This window comes from Canis aureus, chromosome 14 (genome assembly GCF_053574225.1).
Source record: "Canis aureus isolate CA01 chromosome 14, VMU_Caureus_v.1.0, whole genome shotgun sequence".
NCBI lineage: Eukaryota > Metazoa > Chordata > Mammalia > Carnivora > Canidae > Canis > Canis aureus.
In genome coordinates, this window is record NC_135624.1 from 41134708 (window position 1) to 41156427 (window position 21720).

A 21720-nucleotide genomic window follows, 5' to 3' on the forward strand; every position below is an offset into this window, starting at 1 on the left:
CCTTGGACATCAGGTACACCAGGAGGACGCCTGGAGTGTGCGTTAGGTTCTCTCTCAGGCCTGCTCTGATCAGTTAATATACGATACAAGCCCCAAAACAACAAGTAAAACATACCAGACAAAAACAACAACAACAAAAAAAAAAACACAGCATAGAGATGAAGTTGAATAAAAAAATGTTTAATTAACCCAAAAGAAGAAAAAAGAACAGATGGAACAACAAAACGCCAAACGGCAAGATGACAGACTGAAACCCAATCACACAAATAATCACATTACATATAAGTGGTCTAAGTCTCCCAATTAAAAGGCAGAGACAGTCGGATGGAATAAAAAAGCAGGACCCGATCACAATGAAAGCATAACAATAGTTTAAAGGTTAGAAAAAGAGATACCACATTAACGCTTCAAAGAAACCTGGAGTGCCTGTATCACTACAAGCAGATTTTGGAGCAGAGACTACTAATAGACATCAGGAGAGCCATTTCATAGGGACAAAGGGATCAACTCTCGAAGAGGACACAGTTGTGAAGGTCTCTGCACCACACTGCGGGACTGGACAACACGTGTGGGTGCCTACCCATGAGAAACCACCTAAACCATTCACACACTCGTGCACACACACTCTCTATGTCGGTGGACGCAGCAAAGAAGATCAACAAGCATCGCCAAACGACCAGGAGTGCACGGGGGTGACACACGAAGCCCTGAGCCTCCTGCCGTGATAGGACATCATCTCACACGTCAAATCCACACTACGACGCTCCGGAGAGCCCTAACCAAAGCTCACTGGGAAGCTAAAACCAAAGGCAAAACTACAAATACAAATGAGTACACAGGAAGGATTTAGAGAACACCGTGCCTTGCATAAAGGGGATCGTGTTCTTGTTTGATAACAAAAGTCGGATTTCAAGTCGTTTACGTTCCCTGTTGCTGAGGGAGTGGTTCCCGAGTCTGTGTCACCTCCTGTTTGGCTTCTATTATTACAGAAAAACACTGGGCTGCCTTTCTCCTTGCTTTCGCCTTTTACTAGATTAAGTAGGTTTTGTTTTATTTTCCCTCTTCTGGTCAGAAAGTTATATATGCTATGATTCTATGGGATTTTTCCTCAGTGGTTGTGCTTAAAACGTCTGTGGATCCGTACGACATAGGCATTCAGCAACAGGGAAGGTAAACAGCTGGGAACTAATGACTGCAGGCTTCTCAACCGGCGCTGCTCTCACAGAGGACGAGCCACCTGAGAGAGGGTCAGCACTCCTCAAAATGCAAGTCAGTAGATCAGCGAAAACGTCGCTCGGGGCAGCCCGGGTGGCTCAGCTGTTTAGCGCCACCTTCAGCCCAGGGCATGACCCCGGGGTCCCGGGATCGAGTTCCACGTCGGGCTCCCTGCATGGAGCCTGCTTTTCCCTCTCTGCCTGTGTCTCTGCCTCTCTGTGTCTCTCATGAATAAATAAAACCTTAAAAAAAAAGAAAGAAAATGCCGCTCGGATCTTCTGCAGCATTTACATGATGAAGGAAGGCACACAACCAGCTAAGATGGTCTTAATGACGAAGAGGAGAGGGGGCTTCCAGGGGTCGGGGCGCTGATGCAAGCAGATGTGCAGGCACTACTGTGGCCCAGGGCAGCAGTGGGCAGTTTAGGAGATGAAAGCATATCCTTCCTGCCTCCCAGGAAATAACTCCAGATTCAGGCTTTAACATGAAAATAAAACTATAAGGTGAATGCAAGACATGTAAGGGAATATCTTTGGATTTAGGCCAAGGAAAAACTTTTAAAAACAAAACATTAAAAGCATAAACCGGGCAGCCCGGGTGGCTCAGCGGTTTAGTGTCTGCCTTCGGCCCAGGGTGTGATCCTGGAGACCCGGGATCAAGTCCCACGTCAGGCTCCCTGCATGGAGCCTGCTTCTCCCTCTGCCTGTGTCTCTGCCTTTCTCTCTCTCTCTCTCTCTCTCTCTCTCTCTCTGTTTCTCACAAATGAATAAATAAAATCTTTTAAAAAAATAAAAATAATAAATAAATAAAAAATAAAAGCACAAACCACAAGGAAGAAAGAGTGATAAACTTCGTCGCATCAAAATCAAGGACACAGGGACCAGTTAGCAGTCAGGTGACAGAAGACAGAATACTCATAACATCTACCAAAAGCAATGAGGAATTGATATTAGGAATATACTAGGAACTCCTGCAAACTAACACAGAAAGTAAGCCAACAACTCCAGGGAGAAAATACATAAAAAAAAACATAAGCAACAAATAGAAGAGAAAACTCAAATGGTTTTCTCTCATGAAGAGAGAATAAGAATCAATGGCAAAGAGGAAATGAAAATGAATGCACCAGCAAAACACCACCCACCACGGAGCCCAGGGCTGAGATCCTCTGGCAGCCACACAGAACAGACCCACAGACCCACCCCCCCAGGCCCTTAGTGGGGAGGTGCAGGGGCAGCACCCAAACTGGAGCTGCAGGGCCATCCCACAGTTGGAAGAGCAGCACCCCCTGAAGAAGGCACCCGGCCTATGGCCCGTACATCACAAGAGCACATGTGAACTGCAAGACACACGCCAGGTCACATGGAGGGAGTGGTGTCGGGACAACCAAAGGAGAGGAGGGCGGCCGTGAACAGCGTGTACCTCAGAGGACACAAAGATGATAAACTCAATCCTTTGGCTGTGTCAGTGATCTAAGTAAACAGAATGGCAATGGTCCTGCCAAACCAGAGACAGGTGTTCAGAACTGGTGACAAGTAAACCCAACAGCTCTGCATTATTTATAAGAGACACACTCAAAGTATAAGGAAAGGACTGCAGTTTGGGGAAAGATATTAAGCAGCCAATGCCCACCAAAGAGAACAGCAGTGCTACGTGAATATCAAGCCGACTAGGAGACAAAAACATGGGGATCAACGGGACGACTGCACGATGACGGAAGCGGCCATTCCCTAGGAAAGCGTAACAGCCCTAAATTCTTGTGCCACCAACCCACAGCTTCAATACAGAGGAAGCAGTGACGGACGGATTAACAGGAGAGACAGACAAATGCTACTGATCCAGTAGGAGACGCTACCTTGTCAGAAATGATACATCACGCAGACAAAAGATTGGTATGAAACCTGCCTGATATAAGAGATTTGATCTAATGAACACACAGAAAACCTCAGACCTAACAAACAGGGAAAAGAAATTATTTTTGAAAATAGTCATAAAAAAATTACAAAATTCAGGATTTAAGCCACAAAGTAAGTCTCAACAACAAAAAACGAAACCGTTTTCGTTTTCGAAACCCATGCTTTCTGACCAACGTGAAATTAAGGTGGCAATGAAGAACAAGAATGAAAAATAACCTAGAGTTTTAGTAATTAAGACGTTTCTAAGTTACAAATAAGTCAAAGAAGAAATCATAATTGAAATCAGAAAATACTCAGGGCGTCTGAGGGGCTCAGTTGGTTAAGCCTCAGACTCCTGGATTCAGCTCAGGTCATGATCTTGGGGTCGTGAGATCGGGCCCTGCGTCGGGCTCCCTGCGCAGCGGGGAATTTGCTTCTCCCTTTCCTTCTGCCCCCTGCACTCTCTCAAATAAATAAATACTTTAAAAAAAATATTAGCAATCTGAATCTATTTTGAAAATAATATAGAGTATTTTAGAAATGGGAGAAACAGAATTAAATGCCGACTGAGAAGGGGCCGGGGGCACCTGTCGCCAAGCGCCGCACGCCACAGCTTAAAACAACAGAAGCTCCTGCTCCTCCCAGGCCCAGAGGCCAAAGGTCCAAGCTCGGGGCGGGCGGGGCGGGTGGGGCGGCCCCTCCTGGAGGCTCGGAGGCTCAGAGGCTCGGGGTGTCCCAGGCCTTGCTCCCGCTGCTGGAGGGGCCGCCACCCTGGGCGCCCCGGGCTGGGGTGCCAGGCCGTCTCCGCCGCCACCGTCGGGCCTCTCCGTGCGTCTCTGTCCCAGCGGGACGCCCGTCCTCCCTGTGGAGGGCTCGGCCTACCGTGCTGGGGCCTCACTGCAACCAGCCAGGCCGGCTGCCTGGGGCCTGCTCTCAACCGCACTCGGCCTGAGCTCCTGGGGGCTTAGGATTCCAACATATCTGCGGGGGGTGGGGGTGGGGGAACACACGGACAGTTCAACCTACAACACTGACACCAACAGACTCCATAAAATGCGACATCCATTCTTTCTTTTTCTTTTTTTTTTTTTTTTGCAACATCCGCTCATAATAAAAAGTCTGGCAATAGAAGGGGGACCTCCTGCACCTGCAGCGTCATAGCGTTACAAGGACAGCGGCCCCGGGACAAGGCCAGGTGCTGGTGCTAGATCAGCAAGACTGGGACGTAAGAACCGATGTGTGTGTAACAGGAATGATCATAAGACAAGACTTCTGATATAAAATAGATAAAGCACCTGGAAATAAACCTTAAAAAATATGCAAGTCCTACGCCAAGATATTTTAACACATGTTGTCTTAAAGTGGGAGAAGACAATTTAACAGAGATGCCTATTTCCCCCAAATTTAATAAACACAACATAATTCTAATCCAAATCCAAACAGGGCTTCTTGTGGAAATTCTGGCCCCAGAGTGTGGGTGACAGACACGTCTGTCAACAGAATCCTACAAAAAATTCCGATCTCCCCATCTAATCACAGAGACGAGTCAGCAACCAATAGGATAAGAATTCAAAATCATCACAGTCCACGTGAGGCTGCACCTGCCGAGCCCAGAGGCCATCGAATCTGCTGGGCCAGAGGGCCTGCAGGAGGGCCAACCAGCGTGGCACAGCACGGTCCGGCCCCGCAGGAAGCCAGAGGCAGAGCCCGAGCCCCGCTGTGCTCTCTCCTGGTGCTCACCACGGGAAGGTCGGTCTCCTCAGGCCCACCCAGCCCCTGCCTCTCTGGCCTCTGACCTCTGGTGTGTGTGCAACGTAGGGGCCCAGGCCAGGCCACCCCAAAAGGTGCCACAGCAGCAAACTGATTATTTTGCATTGCAGCCGCTTGGGAAACCACTGGAGCAAGGTCATCAGATGCCCCTCTGTCCCCTGAAAGCTGAAGTAACCCTTCCACGTGAAAACACCCTCCCTGCCCTAAGAAGTAAAGAGACACCCTTCTCACCAGAGGGAGGGACCTCACAGCTGAGAAAGCCGGAGAAACAGATCTTGTGCAGGCACAGTACCTCCGCCCAGCCTCGGCTTAGGATTCCTAAGTAAAGCTCCAAAGGTCTGTTGTCTTTACCCTGTCAGCTCCTCACAAATCTGTTGTCTCTTTGTCTAAGAGGTATAATAACTATGCGCCTTGGCCACTTCCTGGGGTCTCAATTTCATCATTGGACCTTGGAGCACGAAAAGAAACTACCTTTTTTCCTACTGTTGATCTGTCTCATGTCAGTGTAATTCCCAATGCAGCTGGAAGAGCCCTGAGAGGAAAAGCAGCATGCCTCCCCAGTAGCAGCATCCACACGGATCCCACCCCCGGACCTGCCCCATCTGCCCCGACCCATCTAGGAACACCACAGCCAGCTGTCCAGTCCCCCAGCCCCCTACAACCACCAGCACGCCCACCCGACTGCGCCACACAGAACACCACTTCCAAGTGCCACTGACGCCGCCAGCCTGCCCTGTTTGCATCCTCGACCCCTGGACGTCCCTTAACAGAACCATAAGCCAGGTTTAGTCACTTCGTGGTTTCCACTGTCCCTGAGGGAAATCCAGCCTGCCCCACCCCTGACCCCACCCTCCCCATCCCTGCTATCCTGTTCCTGCCTGGCCTCCCGGCCGATGAGTGTCCCTACACCCTCCCTGGCTTCATGTCACCTTGTGTCACCAAGGCACACCCCATCCTAGCACCTTCCTGACCAGCCACTCCTTCTGGACTCCCTGAGCACTGAGCCCTGGAGCAGTGCCTGCCAGGTGTGGGGCACCTGGGGTACGGGGTACTTCTGGGAGGTCTGCCTCTGGTGGGGCCCCATGCCACATTCACGTTTCCCACAGTGGACAGAACCAAACGACCTCATGGCCATTCGCCAGGGACCGTCCAGCCCCAGATGCCTCCTAACAGCCCTGTCTGGGAAAGGTGAAAGTAGGAAAAGTGGAAAGTAGGCCCATCTGCTGTCCCCCTAGAGGCCGCCCTCCTCGTGGTCAACAGGGGCTCCTGCCAAACAGAAATGAGAGCGTTTGGGGGGCAGGGGTGGGAGCTGGTATAGGCCACTACTTGCATGAGGTTCAGGCCCCACCCATCACTCCAGGGTCACCCGACTGCCTCACCTGCCGCTTTCTTCCTGCAGAGCCCCAAAAGTGGCCTGGCGGCTAGCTCGCCCTGAAGGCTCCTGTGCCTTCTCGCCGACATCCAGCTCCGGCTCCAGGGAGGAGCTGGTGCTCCCCTCACGGCTGACGCTGCTGCCCCTCCCGGGGCTGTTTTCTGCAGAGGCACGGGGTGACTCGGTGTTCTGCTTCAGGGTCTGCAGCTTGGCCAGGGGGATGATGTCACAGTCCTGTGGCCGGTGCCACACGGTGCGCTGGGTGGTAGCATTGTAGTAGTAGAAGCGAGATGTGTTGGGGTCAAACAGCTCCCACCACTGGTTCTCGCTGGTGCGCTTGATGCGGACTCCGGTAGGAGGGTCCCACACGCACTCACCAGTGACCAGGTTGGCATACATGCGTTCGCGGGTGCGCGGCTCGATGATCTCCACCCACTCCAGCCTGAAAAACAGCAAGAGGAGCGTTAGCAGGGTCGGGGCGCTGGCCTCTGGGAACAAGGGGCTCCCGCAACCTTGGCCCCACTGCCAACCCCATGGAGCAGATCCTGCCCACCCCGTGGTTTGTCCTGTGTCCCCAGCCGCTGCACAGTCCACCTGCCTGGGGAAGGGGTGATTTAGACCTTCTGACCCAGCATCAAGCCTTTCCTACACCTCCTGGCTCCAAAGGCAAGAAGTTCTATCACTTGGACAATAAAACCAGGCCACAGTGAAGTCCCACTGCTGATCTTCCCCATGCTCATCACCACCCGGTGTCCAGGAGCTCTGGGGCGTCCTGACCGAACACCTCCTCTGGCCTCTGCAGGCTCTAGCGTCCTGTGTCCTACAGGATGCCCTGACCACCGAGGCCACCATGTCCTGCCTGCCTGTAGGAGGAACAGATGGCGCCGTCTTTACAGGGCCCAGCTCTGGGGCCATTTCCTCCCCGGGGCGCTCAGGGTACCTCCTACCCCAAAGACACAGTTTCCATCCCACTAAGTTTTTTAAAAGTTTTTATTTATGTATTTGAGAGAGAGAGAGAGCAAGAGAGCACACGCAGGGGAGGGGCAGAGGGAGAAGAAGCAGGTTCCTTGCTGGGCAGGGAGCCTGATGTGGGGCTCGATCCCAGGACCCCGTGGATCCTAACCTGGGCTGAAGGCGGACGCTTAATGGCACTCAGCCACCCAGACACCGCTATTCACTTATCTTAGAGAGATACCGAGAGGATGAGCATGGGGAGGGGAGGGACTCGGGGAGGGGAGAGAGAATCCCAGGTAGTTTCCCTGCTGTGTGCAGAATCCAACATGGGGCTGGAGCTCACGACCCTGAGACCACAACTCAAGCCAAAACTGAGGGTCGGATGCTCAACTAACCCCAGGCATCCCCACCCCACTAAGGTTTTTAATGAAAACTAAATCTACTCAGAACAAGAGAATCCTTTTTTCTTTTTTTTAAAGATTTTATTTATTTATTCACGAGAGGCGGGGGGGGGGGGGGGCAGAGACACAGGCAGAGGGAAAAGCAGGCTCCATGCAAGGAGCCTGACGCGGGACTCGATCCCGGGTCTCCAGGATCACACCCTGGGCTGCAGGTGGCACTAAACTGCTGTGCCTCCGGGGCTGCCCAGAACAAGACAATACTAATGCTGATACGTCTGCTATCAGGATATGTCTGGCTGACACCCAGCATATTCTTTTTCTGCCTCCAAGTTTCCACAAACAACAACCCTTTATTTATTTTTTTAAAGATTTATTTATTTATTAGAGACTGAGAGAGAGGCAGAGACACAGGCAGAGAGAGAAGCAGGCTCCCTGAGGGGACCCCGATGCAGGACTCCATCCCAGATCCTGGGATCAGGACCTGAGCCAAAGGCAGGTGCCCAACCGCTGAGCCACCCGGGCGTCCCAAACAACAACCCTGAAATGCCACAGGTTGCTGAGCCGTGTGAGGCTCTGTGCCCGTCGTCGGTCCTTCTGCTGCTCCTGACCCTGTGATGGACGAGTGTCAGCACCACAGGCCCGGCCCCGGGGACCAGACCTGCTCTGGCCGCCCCCGCTGGAGGGAGAGGGACCAGCCCCTCACTCGCCATCTACTCCCAGCAGCTCTGAGGCTCTGGGTCCTCCTTCAAGGTCAGCAGCTGCTCCTGGAAGCCCGAGTCCCTCTGTCACCAGCGCCTGGTGCAGCGCAGCGAGGCCGGTGTTAGGACACCAAGCACAGCGAGTCTGCGGCCGGGCGTGGCGGGGGCATGGGCAGGGCCCCGTGGGCCCCGGAGTCCCAGGCCAAAGCTTGAGCAGCGGGGTGAGGAGCGCGGGGGGCAGGGGGCAGCGGGCATCCCTGCGGGCCAGAACCAGGCCTCGCCGAGAAGCAAAGCGCCCCAGGAACAGGCATGGAAGGTGCTAAGGCTGAGCTCCGTGTTGGGAGGAGTGGGCAGCGGCCATCCCGATGCCGGGGCAGCTGGGGCACAGGGAGCAAGGAGGGCATGGGGGGCACAGGGCACGGGACTGGGGGGGGCACGGCCCTAGCCAGGGGCCCTAGGACCCCTCCCCACCCCGCCCCCCCACGTGGCCCCCAGACCACGAACCCCTCTCGGAGCCAAGTGGCCTGCACTGGAGCTGGGCCGCCGGGGCCTGCTCGCCACCCCCTTTCCCTTCCACGTCTCCAACTCTTGGTTTGGAATCGCCCTGGGGCGGCGACACAGCCCGCGGTCCCGAGAGCCCCTCCCCGCAGCCCACGCTCCTCGCTGGGGGGCACCGGGCACCGACTCCACGGGGGCCGCCTCCTCCCCAGGCCCCCGAAGGCCCCGCCACCACGTTCGCGCATCCCGGGGCACGGGCAGCCCACAGCCGACGACCCAAGTTCAGATTTAGGAAGAGCCGAGAACGGCCACAGGACCTCCGTGGGGGCCGGGCGGGGACCGGGGCGGGGCTTGGAGGGCGGGGCCGTGATGGGGCGGGGCTTAGAGGGCAGGTTGGAGGTGCTGGGGGCGGGGCCACGGCTGCACCCAGCGGCACCCTCTCTCCCCGGGAGGGGGAAGCGCCCCCGGGACATCCCTCGTGTCCATCCCGCGCGTCCGCGGACCCCGCTGGTCCGGGACGGACACCGCCGCTTCTGCGTCCCCCCGAGCCCTGCCCCTTGCCGGGTGCTGAGCAGCGGGCAGGGGGGCAGCGGGAGGCGCACCTCTCCTTCCCACTCACCCTCGTGGCCAAGGTCTCACCATGTGTCTCCACTCCACGGTGCCTTTTGGTTTTTTGCTGAAGTTTTGATTTTAACGTAGTTGAATTCCCACTTACTGTCCGGATTCCTTCCACCTCGTTTAAGGAATCTTCCCTCCTTCTAGGTCAAAACGATCTTCTTTGAAATCACCTTGTCAGTTTTACACTTGACGTCATGTTGAAGTTGCTTCTATCTGGGCTTCTGTTTACTGTGTAAAATTTCATTTCCCCACACGGGTAACTGGGTGTCTCAGGACACTGCCCTCCGCCACGGACCCATGTCCAAGCATCCGTTCTGGGGGCGTGTTGGGGGGCCTTGTCCGAGCATCCATGTCCCGAGGCCCCTTTCCCAGCGCCGGGGTCTGAGGGCCCATGTCTGAGCTCGTGTCTGAGCTCTGGTGTCCAGGGGACGGTGTCTGAGTGCCAGTGTCCAAGAAGCTGTGTCCAGGGGGCCTGTGTCCCAGGGGCCGTGTCCGGGCTCCCATGTCCGAGGGCCTGTATCCAAGGGCTCGAGTCCAGGGGCCCATGTCCAAGCTCCCGTGTCCAAGCTCCCATGTCCAGGGCCCATATCCAAGGGGCCGTGTCTGAAGACCCATGTCTGGGGGCCTGTGTCCGAGGGCTCAAGTCCAGGGCCCGCGTCCAAGGGCTCAAGTCCGGGGCCCGCGGGCTCAAGTCTGGGGCCCGCATCCAAGGGGCAGTGTCTGAGCTCCCGTGTCCAGAGGCCAAGGTCCAAGGGGCCATGTCCAGGGGGCCCGTGTCCGAGGGCGCCGTGGGCTCTGTGGCCCAGCTGAGGTGGTCCAGCACCCTGTTGTCCTCACGACAGCGGTGTATGATCCGATTTCCGAAGCCCCTGCTCCGCGTCCTCCTCAGGCGTGTCCTGGCTATTCCTGGCCCTCCTCCCCGCTACAAACTTCAGAATCGGCCGTCCACATGCCCACGCGGTCTACCCCGGGAGGATCAGACATGCATCCACCCGCACCATGGGGCACGCACTCATCCAGGGGTCCTTCAAAGGGTGTGGACATCTTGTCAGATTTATTCTGAGGCTTCATACACACTATCGTAAATGGTATATTTATTCTTTTAAAAAATAAATCATGACCTATCACGTACACAGAAGCATAGCACATAGAAATACCGTCATGAGCAATTATGACTTACCACGGGCACAGCCATCGCTCCCCAAGAAAGAAAACTAGGCAGCATCCAACACCCACACCTCTGTTCACCATGAAGAGACCACTGTCCCGAGTTTTAGGACCACTGCCTCCTTGCCTCTATAGTTTCTCTACCTTTGAAGATAACTCTAAACAAAGTAATTTAGGTGTATTTCTTAATCATATTCACCCGATAACACTATTTTTTTGGTGTGTTTTGTTCCTTCACTTGCAACTGACACTGACGCTCTCACCTGCCACCTGCTTAAGCTCTCGTCCTTCACTGGGCAAACCTGTTACTTGGTGTTTTGTTTTTTAATATTTTATTTATTTATCTAACAGAACGAGAGCAAGTGAGCCAGAGCGCACCAGCAGGGGAGGGCAGAGGCAGAGGGAGAAGCAGCTCCCCCCATCCCCCACAGGGAGCCCAACGTGGGACTCGATCCCAGGGCCCCGGGATCAGGACCTGAGCTGAAGGCAAATGCTTTACCACCTGGGCCACCAGGTGCTCCTGTTACACAGTGTTGTTGTTTTGTTTTGTTTTGAGTTTATTTAAGCAATTTCTACACCCAACATGGGGCCCAAAGACCCCGAGATCGAGAGTTTCACGTTCCACCGAGAAGCCCGCCAGATGCCTCTGTCACACATTTTTGATCAGTTCTACTGCTGACAGACACTTGAGTTGTTCGCTCTCTGGAACTCTTTCTCACAGCCCTGCTGTGCAGGAGCCCCGGCAGGGGGTACAGAACCCTGCAGAGGCCAGAGGTGGGTCCCAGGGGTACAGGCCAACTGCCAGAGGGCCCCGACCTGCTCTCCCCGGAGCTGTGCACAGCAACACTGCTTACTCCTCATCCTGGCCTGCCTGCTAGTGTTCAGTTTTTGCACTGAGAGACCATGGACTCTCTCTGCCCCAGGCAGAGAGGGAGACCCCAAGAAGATGCCTGGAGGCAGAGGCCTAGGGGCAGGGGCCTGGGGGCCAGGGCAGGAACTGCGGTCTTGCTCAAGTGAAGAGAGAAGTCACAAGAGCAGCTCTGGGCAGGGCTGACATGATCTCACTCAAGCTGATCTACAGAGAACAAGGATGGAGACTTCTGGAAAGCCAGGCAGGAACCCGCCCCAAGGTCAGGCTGGGCGCTCCCCAGGGGCTGAGACACAGCAAGATGACAGGCAAGGGGACCTGAGAAGCTGGGAGAGGGACAGGCCCACAGGGGACAGGGCACAGACCCCCAGGCCAGTGAGACGCCGCTGGAGGTGGGAATGGAAGCTTGGCCGTGTGCTCAGCCCTGGCGCTCCCCGCACGGACAGGCAGCTGCCCCCCCGGTGGGGCACCCACAAGGCACAGTGAGGTACCTGCATCCCACCTCCTCACATAGCTGTGTTGTTTTTCTATCCTGGATCACAGAGCTGGATTTGACCAGAACAAAGTCCAGATGCTCCCAACGGAAGGACTGTTCTGGCGCAGAAGCTGAGAAAGCACTGAACTGAACATTCTAAGCCCTAAAGAAGCATTTTCAAGCAAATTTAATAGCTATAATTCTTTCTAAACAAAGAATAGCATCTGTTCCTTTTTTGGCGCACTCCTGTGTGTGCGTGGGTAGAAACCCCGCTTTTTTGGAAGAATGTTCTGGTCACCCCTGGGGTACAGCATTGAACCCAGACAGACTGTTGGGGAGCCAGTGGGTAGAGAATGCACACAGGAGGTGGACCCCTGCCCAGAGCAAGGAGGTGGACCCCTGTGCAGAGGGAACAAGCCCTCCCTCCCCTGTGAGGGAGACACAGCAGAGCCGAGGCTGGCCCAGTGGTCGGCTCCTCCATCCAGGCCTCCGCCAGGCAGGCTGGGGACAGGGGACACACCTCACCCCTGGGGTGGGGCTGTCTGTGCACATGGACAGAGAGTCTGCACGGTGCAAGGACGCTCAGTCTCCAGGCACCTGACAAGAAACTGCTCAAACTGTCTCTGTGGGCTGTGCTGCCAGGAGGGCTTGGGACACTGCAGGTGACAGACTGGCAGCAGCATCAAGGTGGGCTAGTGAGAAGGAGCTGCGTGATGGCAGAGGCAGAGGGACACGTGAGGGGGACTAAGACACGGTGCAGATGCCAGGCTGGCCCGCAGCCCTCTCAGTGCGCTGTGCTGTGCAACAGAGTCAACATGTAGGGCCCTTGCAGCCTTCACCAGTTCTTGGAGATGTACGCTTGCAGACGGTGATGTGTTCAAATAAATATTTCCTGAAACAAAATGAGTGTCAAATACATGCCAGGCAATTTACCAGGTGAAAGGGACACAAGAGTGACCAGCACATTCTCTGCCCTCCAGATCCTTACAACAGGGGCACCAGACCCGTTCACTGGGGAAAGACAATCTTCCCAGCAAACGGGGCCAGGACAGCTGCACATACACAAAAGAAGGAAGCTGGACCCCTGCCTCACACCACACACACAAGTTAACTCAGTATGTTTCAAAGTCCTAAACATAAGAGCTAAAGCTGTAAAACTTAGAAGAAAACATAGGGTATAGTTTCATGACCCTGAATCTGGCCATGGATTCCTAGACCCGACACTAGAAACATGAGCAACGGAAGAAAAACAGATGAACTGGACTTGATCCAAATTAAACACTTTTGGAGCACCTGGTGGTTAGTGATCCCGGGGTCCTGGGATCGAGTCCTGCATTGGGCTCCCTGCTCCGTGGGGAGTCTGCTGCTCCCTCTGTGCGCTCTCTCCCGCTGTCAGATAAACAAAATCTTTTAAAAATTTAAAGACTTTTGTGCTACAAATGATACCATCAAGAAAGTGAAAAGACAATCACAGAATGAGAGAATAGGTTTGCAAATCATGGATCGATTAAGGACTTGTTGGCTCTCTATCTTCTTTGGAGAAATGCTAATTCAGATTTCTACCCATTTTTTTTTTTTTTTTTTTAATGCCCATTGAGAGTTCTTTACATATTCTGGATACAACAAACACACAGGGATGCCTGGGCGGCTCAGTGGTTGACCCCGGAGTCCCAGGATTGAGTCCCACATTGAGCTCCCTGCAGGGGGCCTACTTCTCCCTCTGCCTGTGCCTCTGCCTCTCTCTGTGTGTCTCTCATGAATAAAATCTTAAAAAAAAAAAAAAAAAACAAGCACATAAAAGGGTACTCAACATCATTAGTCATCAGGGAAATGCAAATCAAACCGTGATGAGTCTCCACGTCACACCAACTAGGATGGTTATGATAATTTTTTTTAAATATTTTATTTATTTATTCATGAGAGACAGACAGAGAGAGAGAGAGAGAGAGGCAGAGACCCAGGCAGAGGGAGAAGCAGGCTCCATGCAGGGAGCCCGATGTGGGACTTGATCCCGGGACTTCAGGATCACGCCCTGGGCCAAAGGCAGGCGCCAAACTGCTGAGCCACCCAGGAATCCCCAGTTACGATAATTTTTAAAAAACATGAGGGGCACCTGGAGGGCTCAGTCGGTTAACATCTCCCTTGGGCTCAGGTCGTGACCCTGGGGTCCTGGGATCGAGCCCTGTCTCAGGCTCCCTGCCCAGGGGGGAGTCTGATTCTCCATCTCCCCGTGTGCGTGTTTGCCTTCTCTCTGTTGAAAGAATAAACAGAATCCTTAAAACAAACAAGAAGACACCCTAACAACCAGTACTGGAGAGAATGTGGAGACACTGCAGCCTCCACGCCCACTGCTGGTGGGAAGGGCCTGGCAGTGCTCCAAACACTCAGGCACGGAGTTAGCACATGATCCAGCATTTCTCTGACCCGAGAGAAGTAGAAACATGTCCACACAGAAACCTGTGCGCAAACGTTCACAGCAGCACGAGCCACTACAGACAAAACGTGGAGAGCCCAAGCGCCCATCACCCAAAGAACAGATAACAGCATGTGGTACCGTCTACACAGGGTTAGCCCTGAAACGTCCTACAACGTGGGTGAGCCTGGAAACAGGATGTGGAGGTAAGAAAGCCAATCATAGAAGGCTGCCTGTTGCGTGATTCCATTAACTTAACAGAAAAGTCCACAGAATGATGGTGGATTAGTGGCTGCCAGGGCTGGGGCGGGGCGGGGGGGCGGCTGCTAATGCAAAGGGGTTTCTTTACGGGGTGGTGAAAGGCTGCAGATGCAGAGACGGTGGTGACGGCTGCATGACCTCAGGAGTGTGTAGAAACACCAACCATACTCTCTTTACAGGTACATTCTACAGGAATTTTATCCCATCGAAGAAAAAGCATGGCCACTTCAGGGAAGCCTGAGCAGGTCGGTGTAGGGGATGTGGGGGGCGGGGTGCTGCCCACGGAAAGCCGAGGGGAGAGGGGCTGGGGTGCAGGGGCACGGGGACTCCCTGCAGGGTGGCTGGTGTCGGGGACAGAGCGCGCCCTCCATCGCCGGGGGCACGTGGACAAGCACGGAGGCAGGAATGATGTTAGGGCCCCACGGAGCTGGGCCACGGCCAGCGGCGCTCAGCCCCTGGGTGCTCCCGCCGAGTGCTCCCCTGGTGCCTGGGTCCCGCAGCATTGCCTGGCCTGCTCCAGGCTGCCTCCCTGCCTCCCGCGGAGGCCTCGCCCGTCCTGTGGCGCCCTGCCCCATCCGACCGGCGGTGGCGTCCCCCGCACAGCATCCGTTAGTCAGCGCAGTCCCAGCGTGCTGCTGCCTTCCCACAGGCAGCGTGGAAGCAGCCACGGGATGGGCCGGAGGGCCCGCAAACCCCCGCACAGAGGCTGGCCACTCCCTCGCCGCCGGGAGGTCCTGCCTGGAGGGCACCCCCCCCCCTCCGGGGCTCTGCCCTCGGTCCCCAGATAGCCACGGGCACCTCGGCCTGCCGCACGCTGGGCCGCTCGGCCCACAGTAAGCACTTCCCGGCCTCCGGGGACATGAAGCTCACACCTACTAGCCGGGAAGCACCACCCTCGGCCCCCAGGCACCGGCCGCTGCGCCCAACCTCCCAGGCCTGCGTCCCGGCTCCGGCCACCAGAGGGGCACCCACCACCACGGGGACACCACAGCATGAGCCCGGGGTGCTTGATGCGACCACAGCGCCCGCAGTCCTCCCGAGAGCGACAGCTCCCTGGTGTCCCGGGTGCCCTACTCCCTGGTGCACGATCTCACCCTCAGGGAACAGGGAAGCAACGGACGAGAATCAACCACGAGCGTCACCTCCCGCACTGGCAGGACCAGCGCCCTCGGTGCCACGACACTGGGAGCATGAGGACGTAGGGAAGGAAGGAGGAAACCAGGAAGAGACACGGAAGCAAGAACAGCCCTGGGCACAGGTGTAGCCTAGCGCTCGGCCCCCCACCGGCAAGCGATGGGCCTCGGCCAGGAGCTGCACACGCCACAGCCGGGTCTCCCCACAGATCACACCGCCAGCCAGAGTCCCAGCAGGGCGTCTTTCCTGGGTGGGGGGCAGACTGACTGCCATCGCCCCACACGGAAGGGACCAATGGCCAAGCAGAGCCCAGGCGTCCTGAGAAGGCAGGAGGGCCGTGTGAAGGCTGCCGGGAAGCCTGGCAGGCAGCCTGCACCGGTGCACAGATGCGTGGACACCAAAGCAAGCCCCTCACAGATCCGCCCCCTGGGGGACAGGCAGCATCAAAACCCAGCTCAATCTTCAAACATCTAGCAGAGCTTCAGGGCCTCAATCGGGAAAGGATTTATCAAATCAGACAGAAATGATATGAAAACACAGAAAAGCCAGTGGGACAGACTATGTTAGGGTTTAACCTGTTTGTTCATCAAAAACCAGCCAAATAATATGAAAAAATGTGAACACGAACTAAGACACAATCTTCCACGTGTGTAGCCCAAACATGACGTCTACACAGAATACAAAGAAGCAAAGTCTACAAATCAGGAAGGTCAAGGCAAATGATCCAGGGGCGCCTGGGGAGGCTCAGTCAGCCGAGTGTCTGCCTTCAGCTCAGGGAAGGACCCCAGGGTCCTGGGACCGAGCCCCGCGTTGGGCTCCATGCTCAGCGGGGAGCCTGCTTCTCCCTCCGTTCTCCACCCGCTCGTGCTCTCTCTTCACCCCAAATAAATAAAATCTTAAAAAAAAAAAAAAAAGACAAATGATTCACAGAAAAAGAAAGGAATAGAGATTATTCCCAGAGGAAGAAAAGTAAGGAGACAAGAACACACAGACCCCCCAGTCTCCTGGTGCTGGGCCAGCCACCAGCCAAGAGGAAACCATGGGAGCAGAAGACCTGGCATCGACTCTGCCAGAGGGCAGCCCTGCGGCGCCGTGGGCCTTCACGTAAGAGCACAGCCTGGGACGTGGTGCCACAGGCACTGCAGGAGGAGCAGTGTGTCCTGCGCCACTGGGCCTAGGAGGTGCATGAGCCGTAGGACGTCAGCGAGAGGACGGCAGGCCAGGAAGCCTCAGTGAAGTCAGACCGTGGCCTCGTCGGGACATGCAGGTTCACCCCCGATTGCGAAGCAGGGCCTCCTGCCGGTGCAGGTGCACGGCCACCCGCCCACCGCGGTGCCTCCTCACCTGGTGCTCGATCCCGAGAGGCGGGGCTCCTGCGCAGCAGCATCGTGGCTCTCACAGTCATAATCCCTGGCCTGGGACATCGCAGGCTCTCCCCGAGGACCCGGGTGCGCGGAGTCAGCGGATCATCGGGACTCCCGTCCGGCGTCAATCAGGAAAGCAGCGGCCTGGGGGAGAGCAGACGTGTCTGAGCAGTGCGTTCCCAAGAGGTCGCTGCCCACCCTGGTGTTTGCAGAACCTGTGCAGCCCCTGTGCTCCCCCGGGCCTGGCCCCCCAGAGGCTGCCCGCCACCACTGCCTGGCGCCGCTGCGGTGATGAGCATGAGGCGCCTGGCAGGACCCAGACGGGGGAACGTTCACAGGAAACGCGCGGAGGCCCCCTGGTTCACGGCCGGGAGGGGACCTCCCGGGAATGGTGCTGTGCTCACGGGACGCACACGCAAACAGCCCGAGCCATGGCCCTGGCCGCCCCACGGAGTGCTGTTCCGGACGAACACCTAGACCAACGTCGGAGTATCAGAGCCATCAGGCAGGTTCAGGATCTCAACCAGGCAGAAGCAACCACTGGCCACGAAGAAAACTTAAGGAGTGGGCCGGGGTAAGAGTCAGAGCCCGTTCATCGACACACACGGGGAGGCAAGGAAGCCCAGGGCGGCGACGCCGGCGTGGAGGGCCACGCCCCGGGCACGCAGAGCTCCTTGAACAGGGCAGATGATCCACTAGAAAAACAGACGAAGCCAAAAGTGTGAACACACACTTGACAAAGTAACGGCATCGCTGCGGCTGATGATCACCGGGAGCGGATGCCGCCGGGGGAAGGGGGAAGTGCGCGCGGGTCACCCTGGAGGGGGCCGAACACCTCGGTGGACCGCGCGACGCTCCCCACCACAGAGGGCTCCCCACGTCCCCGCGGCGAGGCACTGAAGCCAAACTCGACCCGACACACACCGCGCGACGCCCTCCCACGAAGTTCAGCCTCATGCCTGGCAGTGGGGACCCAACGGGCAGTGCCGCCTGGGGTCCCCCCTGGTGCCATCAGTGCGAGCTCAGGAGCTTCACGCCCACGCGCTTACGTCTTCTGCACCCAGGCCTCACCTCAGGAGAAAGGCTGCAAAAATGAGGAGCAAGAGTGTCACGGGGGACACTGCCCCCATCCCAGCTGGACCGGGACAGACCCACCCACCCTGCACAGGGGACTCACAGATCCCAGGATGCTATCCAAGGGGAAATAGAACAGATTCAAAGCCCCGGGTGGGACACAGCTGGCCAGAGGCCCACGGAAGGAGACCGTAGGCCCAGAAAGAGGGTGACACCACAGGTCAACCTGACCGTGCCGGGCTCGTGGCTGCTGAGATGCTCCCAGCCTCCTCCTCGCTGACACTCCAACATCCATACAACTTTTATGTAAATACTTAAAACTATTAGGAATGCCACTTAAAAAAAATGAGGGGCACCTGGGTGGCTCAGTGGGTGAAGCGTCTGCCTTCAGCTCAGGTCGTGATCTCAGGGCCCTGGATGGAGCCCCGGGTCGGGCTCCCCGCCCAGCGGAGTCTTGCGTCTCCCTCTCCCTTTGCCCCTCTCCTGAGCTTGTGATCTTTCTTTCAAATAATACAATCTTTTTTAAAAAAATTTTTAAAGATTTTATTTATTTATTGAGACACACACACACAGAGAGAGAGAGAGAGAGGTAGAGAGAGAAACAGGCTCCATGCAGAGAGCCCAACATGGGACCCGATCCAGGGTCTCCAGGATCACGCCCTGGGCTGCAGGCGGCGCCAACTGCTGCACCACCGGGGCTGCCCTCAAATAATAAAATATTTTTAAAAAAACCTCAAGTACTTCTAAGTCCTTGTCTGAGTGAAAACAGGTGACCTTGTGTGGCTTCCACATCATCACAAAAAAAAAATACCGAGCAGTAAAAATTCTGAAAAACTACAAAGTATCAACCATAACCTGAAACTCACATCAGCGGCCCCCCCCCCCCAGTCCGTGTCCCCCCTTTCAGGCCTTGTCTCATCCTTCAAGGCCGCAGCGGTTGGCAAGGATGACCCGGGAGGCATGTGACTGGCCCTCCTTGCTCCAGAGTCGGCCCCCTGGCCCCCAGAAAGCCTCCTCCAGCCCCGAGCAGAGGCCTTGGTGACCCCAGGGCCCTGGGTCTGAAATTACACACCGCCAGCCCTCCCAGCTGTGCTCTTCACTTCTGAAACTGCTGTCATTATTCTAGGTCGTCTGCGTTTCCCTGCGAGCTCCTCCTGGTACCATCTTTGTCTGGTTTCGGTATCAGGAGAAGAGCAGCACAACCAACAAAACCAATCTTCTCAGTATTCTGGGCCAGTCTGTGTGGACCACCATCCAGTCCTCAAGTGTGTGCAGGATCCACCTGTGGGGCCGTCTGGACGCGGAGTCTTCTTTGTGCAAGGCTCGTGACTACAGGTTCAACTTTAGCAGATACGAAGCTCACCAGGTCTTAAACTTGAGTCTCCTTTAGTGGTTTTGCTTTTCAAGGGGTCTGTGCACTTCGTGCAAGCTGTTCCATCTACAGCACAAGGCTCACGGGCCATTCTCCTGTGATCTCTTTAAGATCAATATAACGTGTAGTAATGCCGTCTCTTTTGCTCCTGACATTAAGTTCTCTTCACTCTCTCATGTCATCTGGCTGGCCGGAAGTTTCTCAATTTCATTGATCTTTACATTAAAAAAAAAAAAAAAGCGTTTGGCTTCATTAGTTTCCTGTCTTGTGTTTCTGCTTTAATTTCCACTGTCATCTTAAGTATTTCCTTTTCTTTGCAATCCTTTGGATTTAGTTTGCTCTGCTTCTTTTAGTTTAAGGTAGAAATTGAGTGCTTTGCAATGTTTTCAAATTCCAATCTGGGGGCAACCCCGGTGGCTCAGGGGTTTAGCGCTGCCTTCGGCCCAGGGTGTGACCCCGGGTCCCGGGATCGAGTCCCACGTCGGGCTCCCCGCAGGGACCCTGCTTCTCCCTCTGCCTGTGTCTCTGCCTCTCTCTCTGTGTCTCTCATAAATAAATAAAATCTTTTTAAAAAATAAATAAAATAAAATTCCAATCTGAGACAGGCATTTGGTGTTGTAAAGCCCCCAATAAAGCACAGCTTCTCTGGCATCCTGCAAATTCTGACTGTTTACAATTTCATCCAATGCTTCTCAATTTCCCTTTTGGTTTCTCCTTTGAGTCATGGATTACACAGAAGTATGTGATTTTCTTTGCTGACAGTTGGTGATTTTCTGACATTTTTATGGGTTTCTAACTTAATTCCATTTTTGTCCAAAAAACTTATGATGCAAAAAAAAATAATAAAAAATAAATTAAAAAAATAATAAAAAAAAAACTTATGATGCAGACTAATGACTTATCTTGGTCAACATTTCGAACACACTGGAACAGCATGCTGCTGGTCCAACCAGGTCAAGTGGGCTGATAGCGCCAGTACCAATCCTCTGTTTACTTAGTTTTCCAATGACTAAGAAAACGGCACGGAGAGTAGCAACTATAATCGCAGATCTGTCTACTTCTCCTTGCAGTTCTATCGGTTTGTGTTCCCTGTTTTGTAGCTCTGCCATTAGGAGCAGGAAACTTACATTGTCTTCTTGGTGAATTCAACTCTTTATCATTATTAAATATCTTTATCTGGTAGTTTCCTCAACTCTGAAATCAGTGTATTTGCTATTATTACAGCAGCTTCCGCTTTCTATTAGTGTTAGAATTGTACATCTCTTGCCTTCCTTCTACTTTTAACCTATTTGTGTCTTTGTATTTAAAGTGGGTTTACTGCAGCCAGCATATATTTGGGTACTGTTTTTTCATGCTGACAATTTCTGCCTTTTACAAAGACGTTTTTATTTGAGAAAAACAGCAAGCGCGTGCACATGCACACATACTGGGAGAAGAGCAGGAGAGAACCCTCGAGCCGACCCTGAGATCATGACCTGAACTGAAATCAAGTCTTGGATGCTCAACCGGTGCCACCCAGGTGCCCCAATGTCTGCCTTTCAAGTGGGTGTTTAATCATCTAGATTTGTGATTGTTGCCATGGTTAGGTTGAAATCTACAATCTTGCTACTTTTTAAAGTTTGTCCCATCTGTTATTTCCCCTTTCTTCTTTTTTTTGCCTACTCTAGGGTTAAGTATCTTACGAAATTCAATTCTATGTCTACTGTTAACCTATCAGCTGTAATTTATTGTTTTGCTATTTTAGTAGATGTTTTGGGGCTAGTGTCCATATTTATCATAATCTGCCTTCAAGGAAAATCACACTCCTAAGGGGGATCCCTGGGTGGCTCAGCGGTTTAATGCCTGCCTTCAGCCCAGCATGATCCTGGGAACCCAGGATCGAGTTCCACGTTGGGCTCCCTGAACAGAGCCTGCTTTTCCCTCTGCCTGTGTCTCTGCTTCTCTCTCTCTCTGTCTCTCATGAAGAAATAAATAAAATCTTTAAAAAAAGAAAATCACACTCTTTCAAGTATACAAGTTTGCCATTTCTTCTGTGCCATTCTCGTCATACGTTTTATTCTATATACATTATAACCACCCCCACCCTTGTCATTTTTTCCTTGTCACTTTTATTTAAATTATCATCTCTCTTTTTTAAGGATTTTACTTATATGAGAAAGAAAGAGAACATGAGC

General features: G+C 54.2%; 1 protein-coding gene and 1 long non-coding RNA gene across 5 annotated transcripts in view; one reads left to right on the forward strand and one right to left on the reverse strand.

Moving 5' to 3' along the window:
* The window catches only part of ARHGAP39 (Rho GTPase activating protein 39), a 90292-nt gene that overhangs the window by 28810 nt on the left and 39762 nt on the right, over nucleotides 1-21720 (reverse strand). For all 4 annotated transcript variants that reach the window (XR_013352086.1, XR_013352087.1, XM_077847732.1 and 1 more), the window contains exons 2-3: nucleotides 17081-17244; nucleotides 6257-6691 (exon numbers count right to left, since the gene is read on the reverse strand). Coding sequence is in view for 2 of the 4 variants with exons in the window: in XM_077847732.1 (XP_077703858.1) it covers nucleotides 6257-6691; nucleotides 17081-17160 (515 nt within the window). In the remaining 2 variants the exon portion in view is untranslated. The remainder of the gene's footprint in view (nucleotides 1-6256; nucleotides 6692-17080; nucleotides 17245-21720) is intronic.
* LOC144283527 (uncharacterized) lies at nucleotides 13902-19835 on the forward strand. Its single transcript, XR_013352088.1, has 3 exons — nucleotides 13902-14547; nucleotides 14782-14847; nucleotides 19301-19835. It is a non-coding gene; the product is annotated as an uncharacterized LOC144283527 (long non-coding RNA).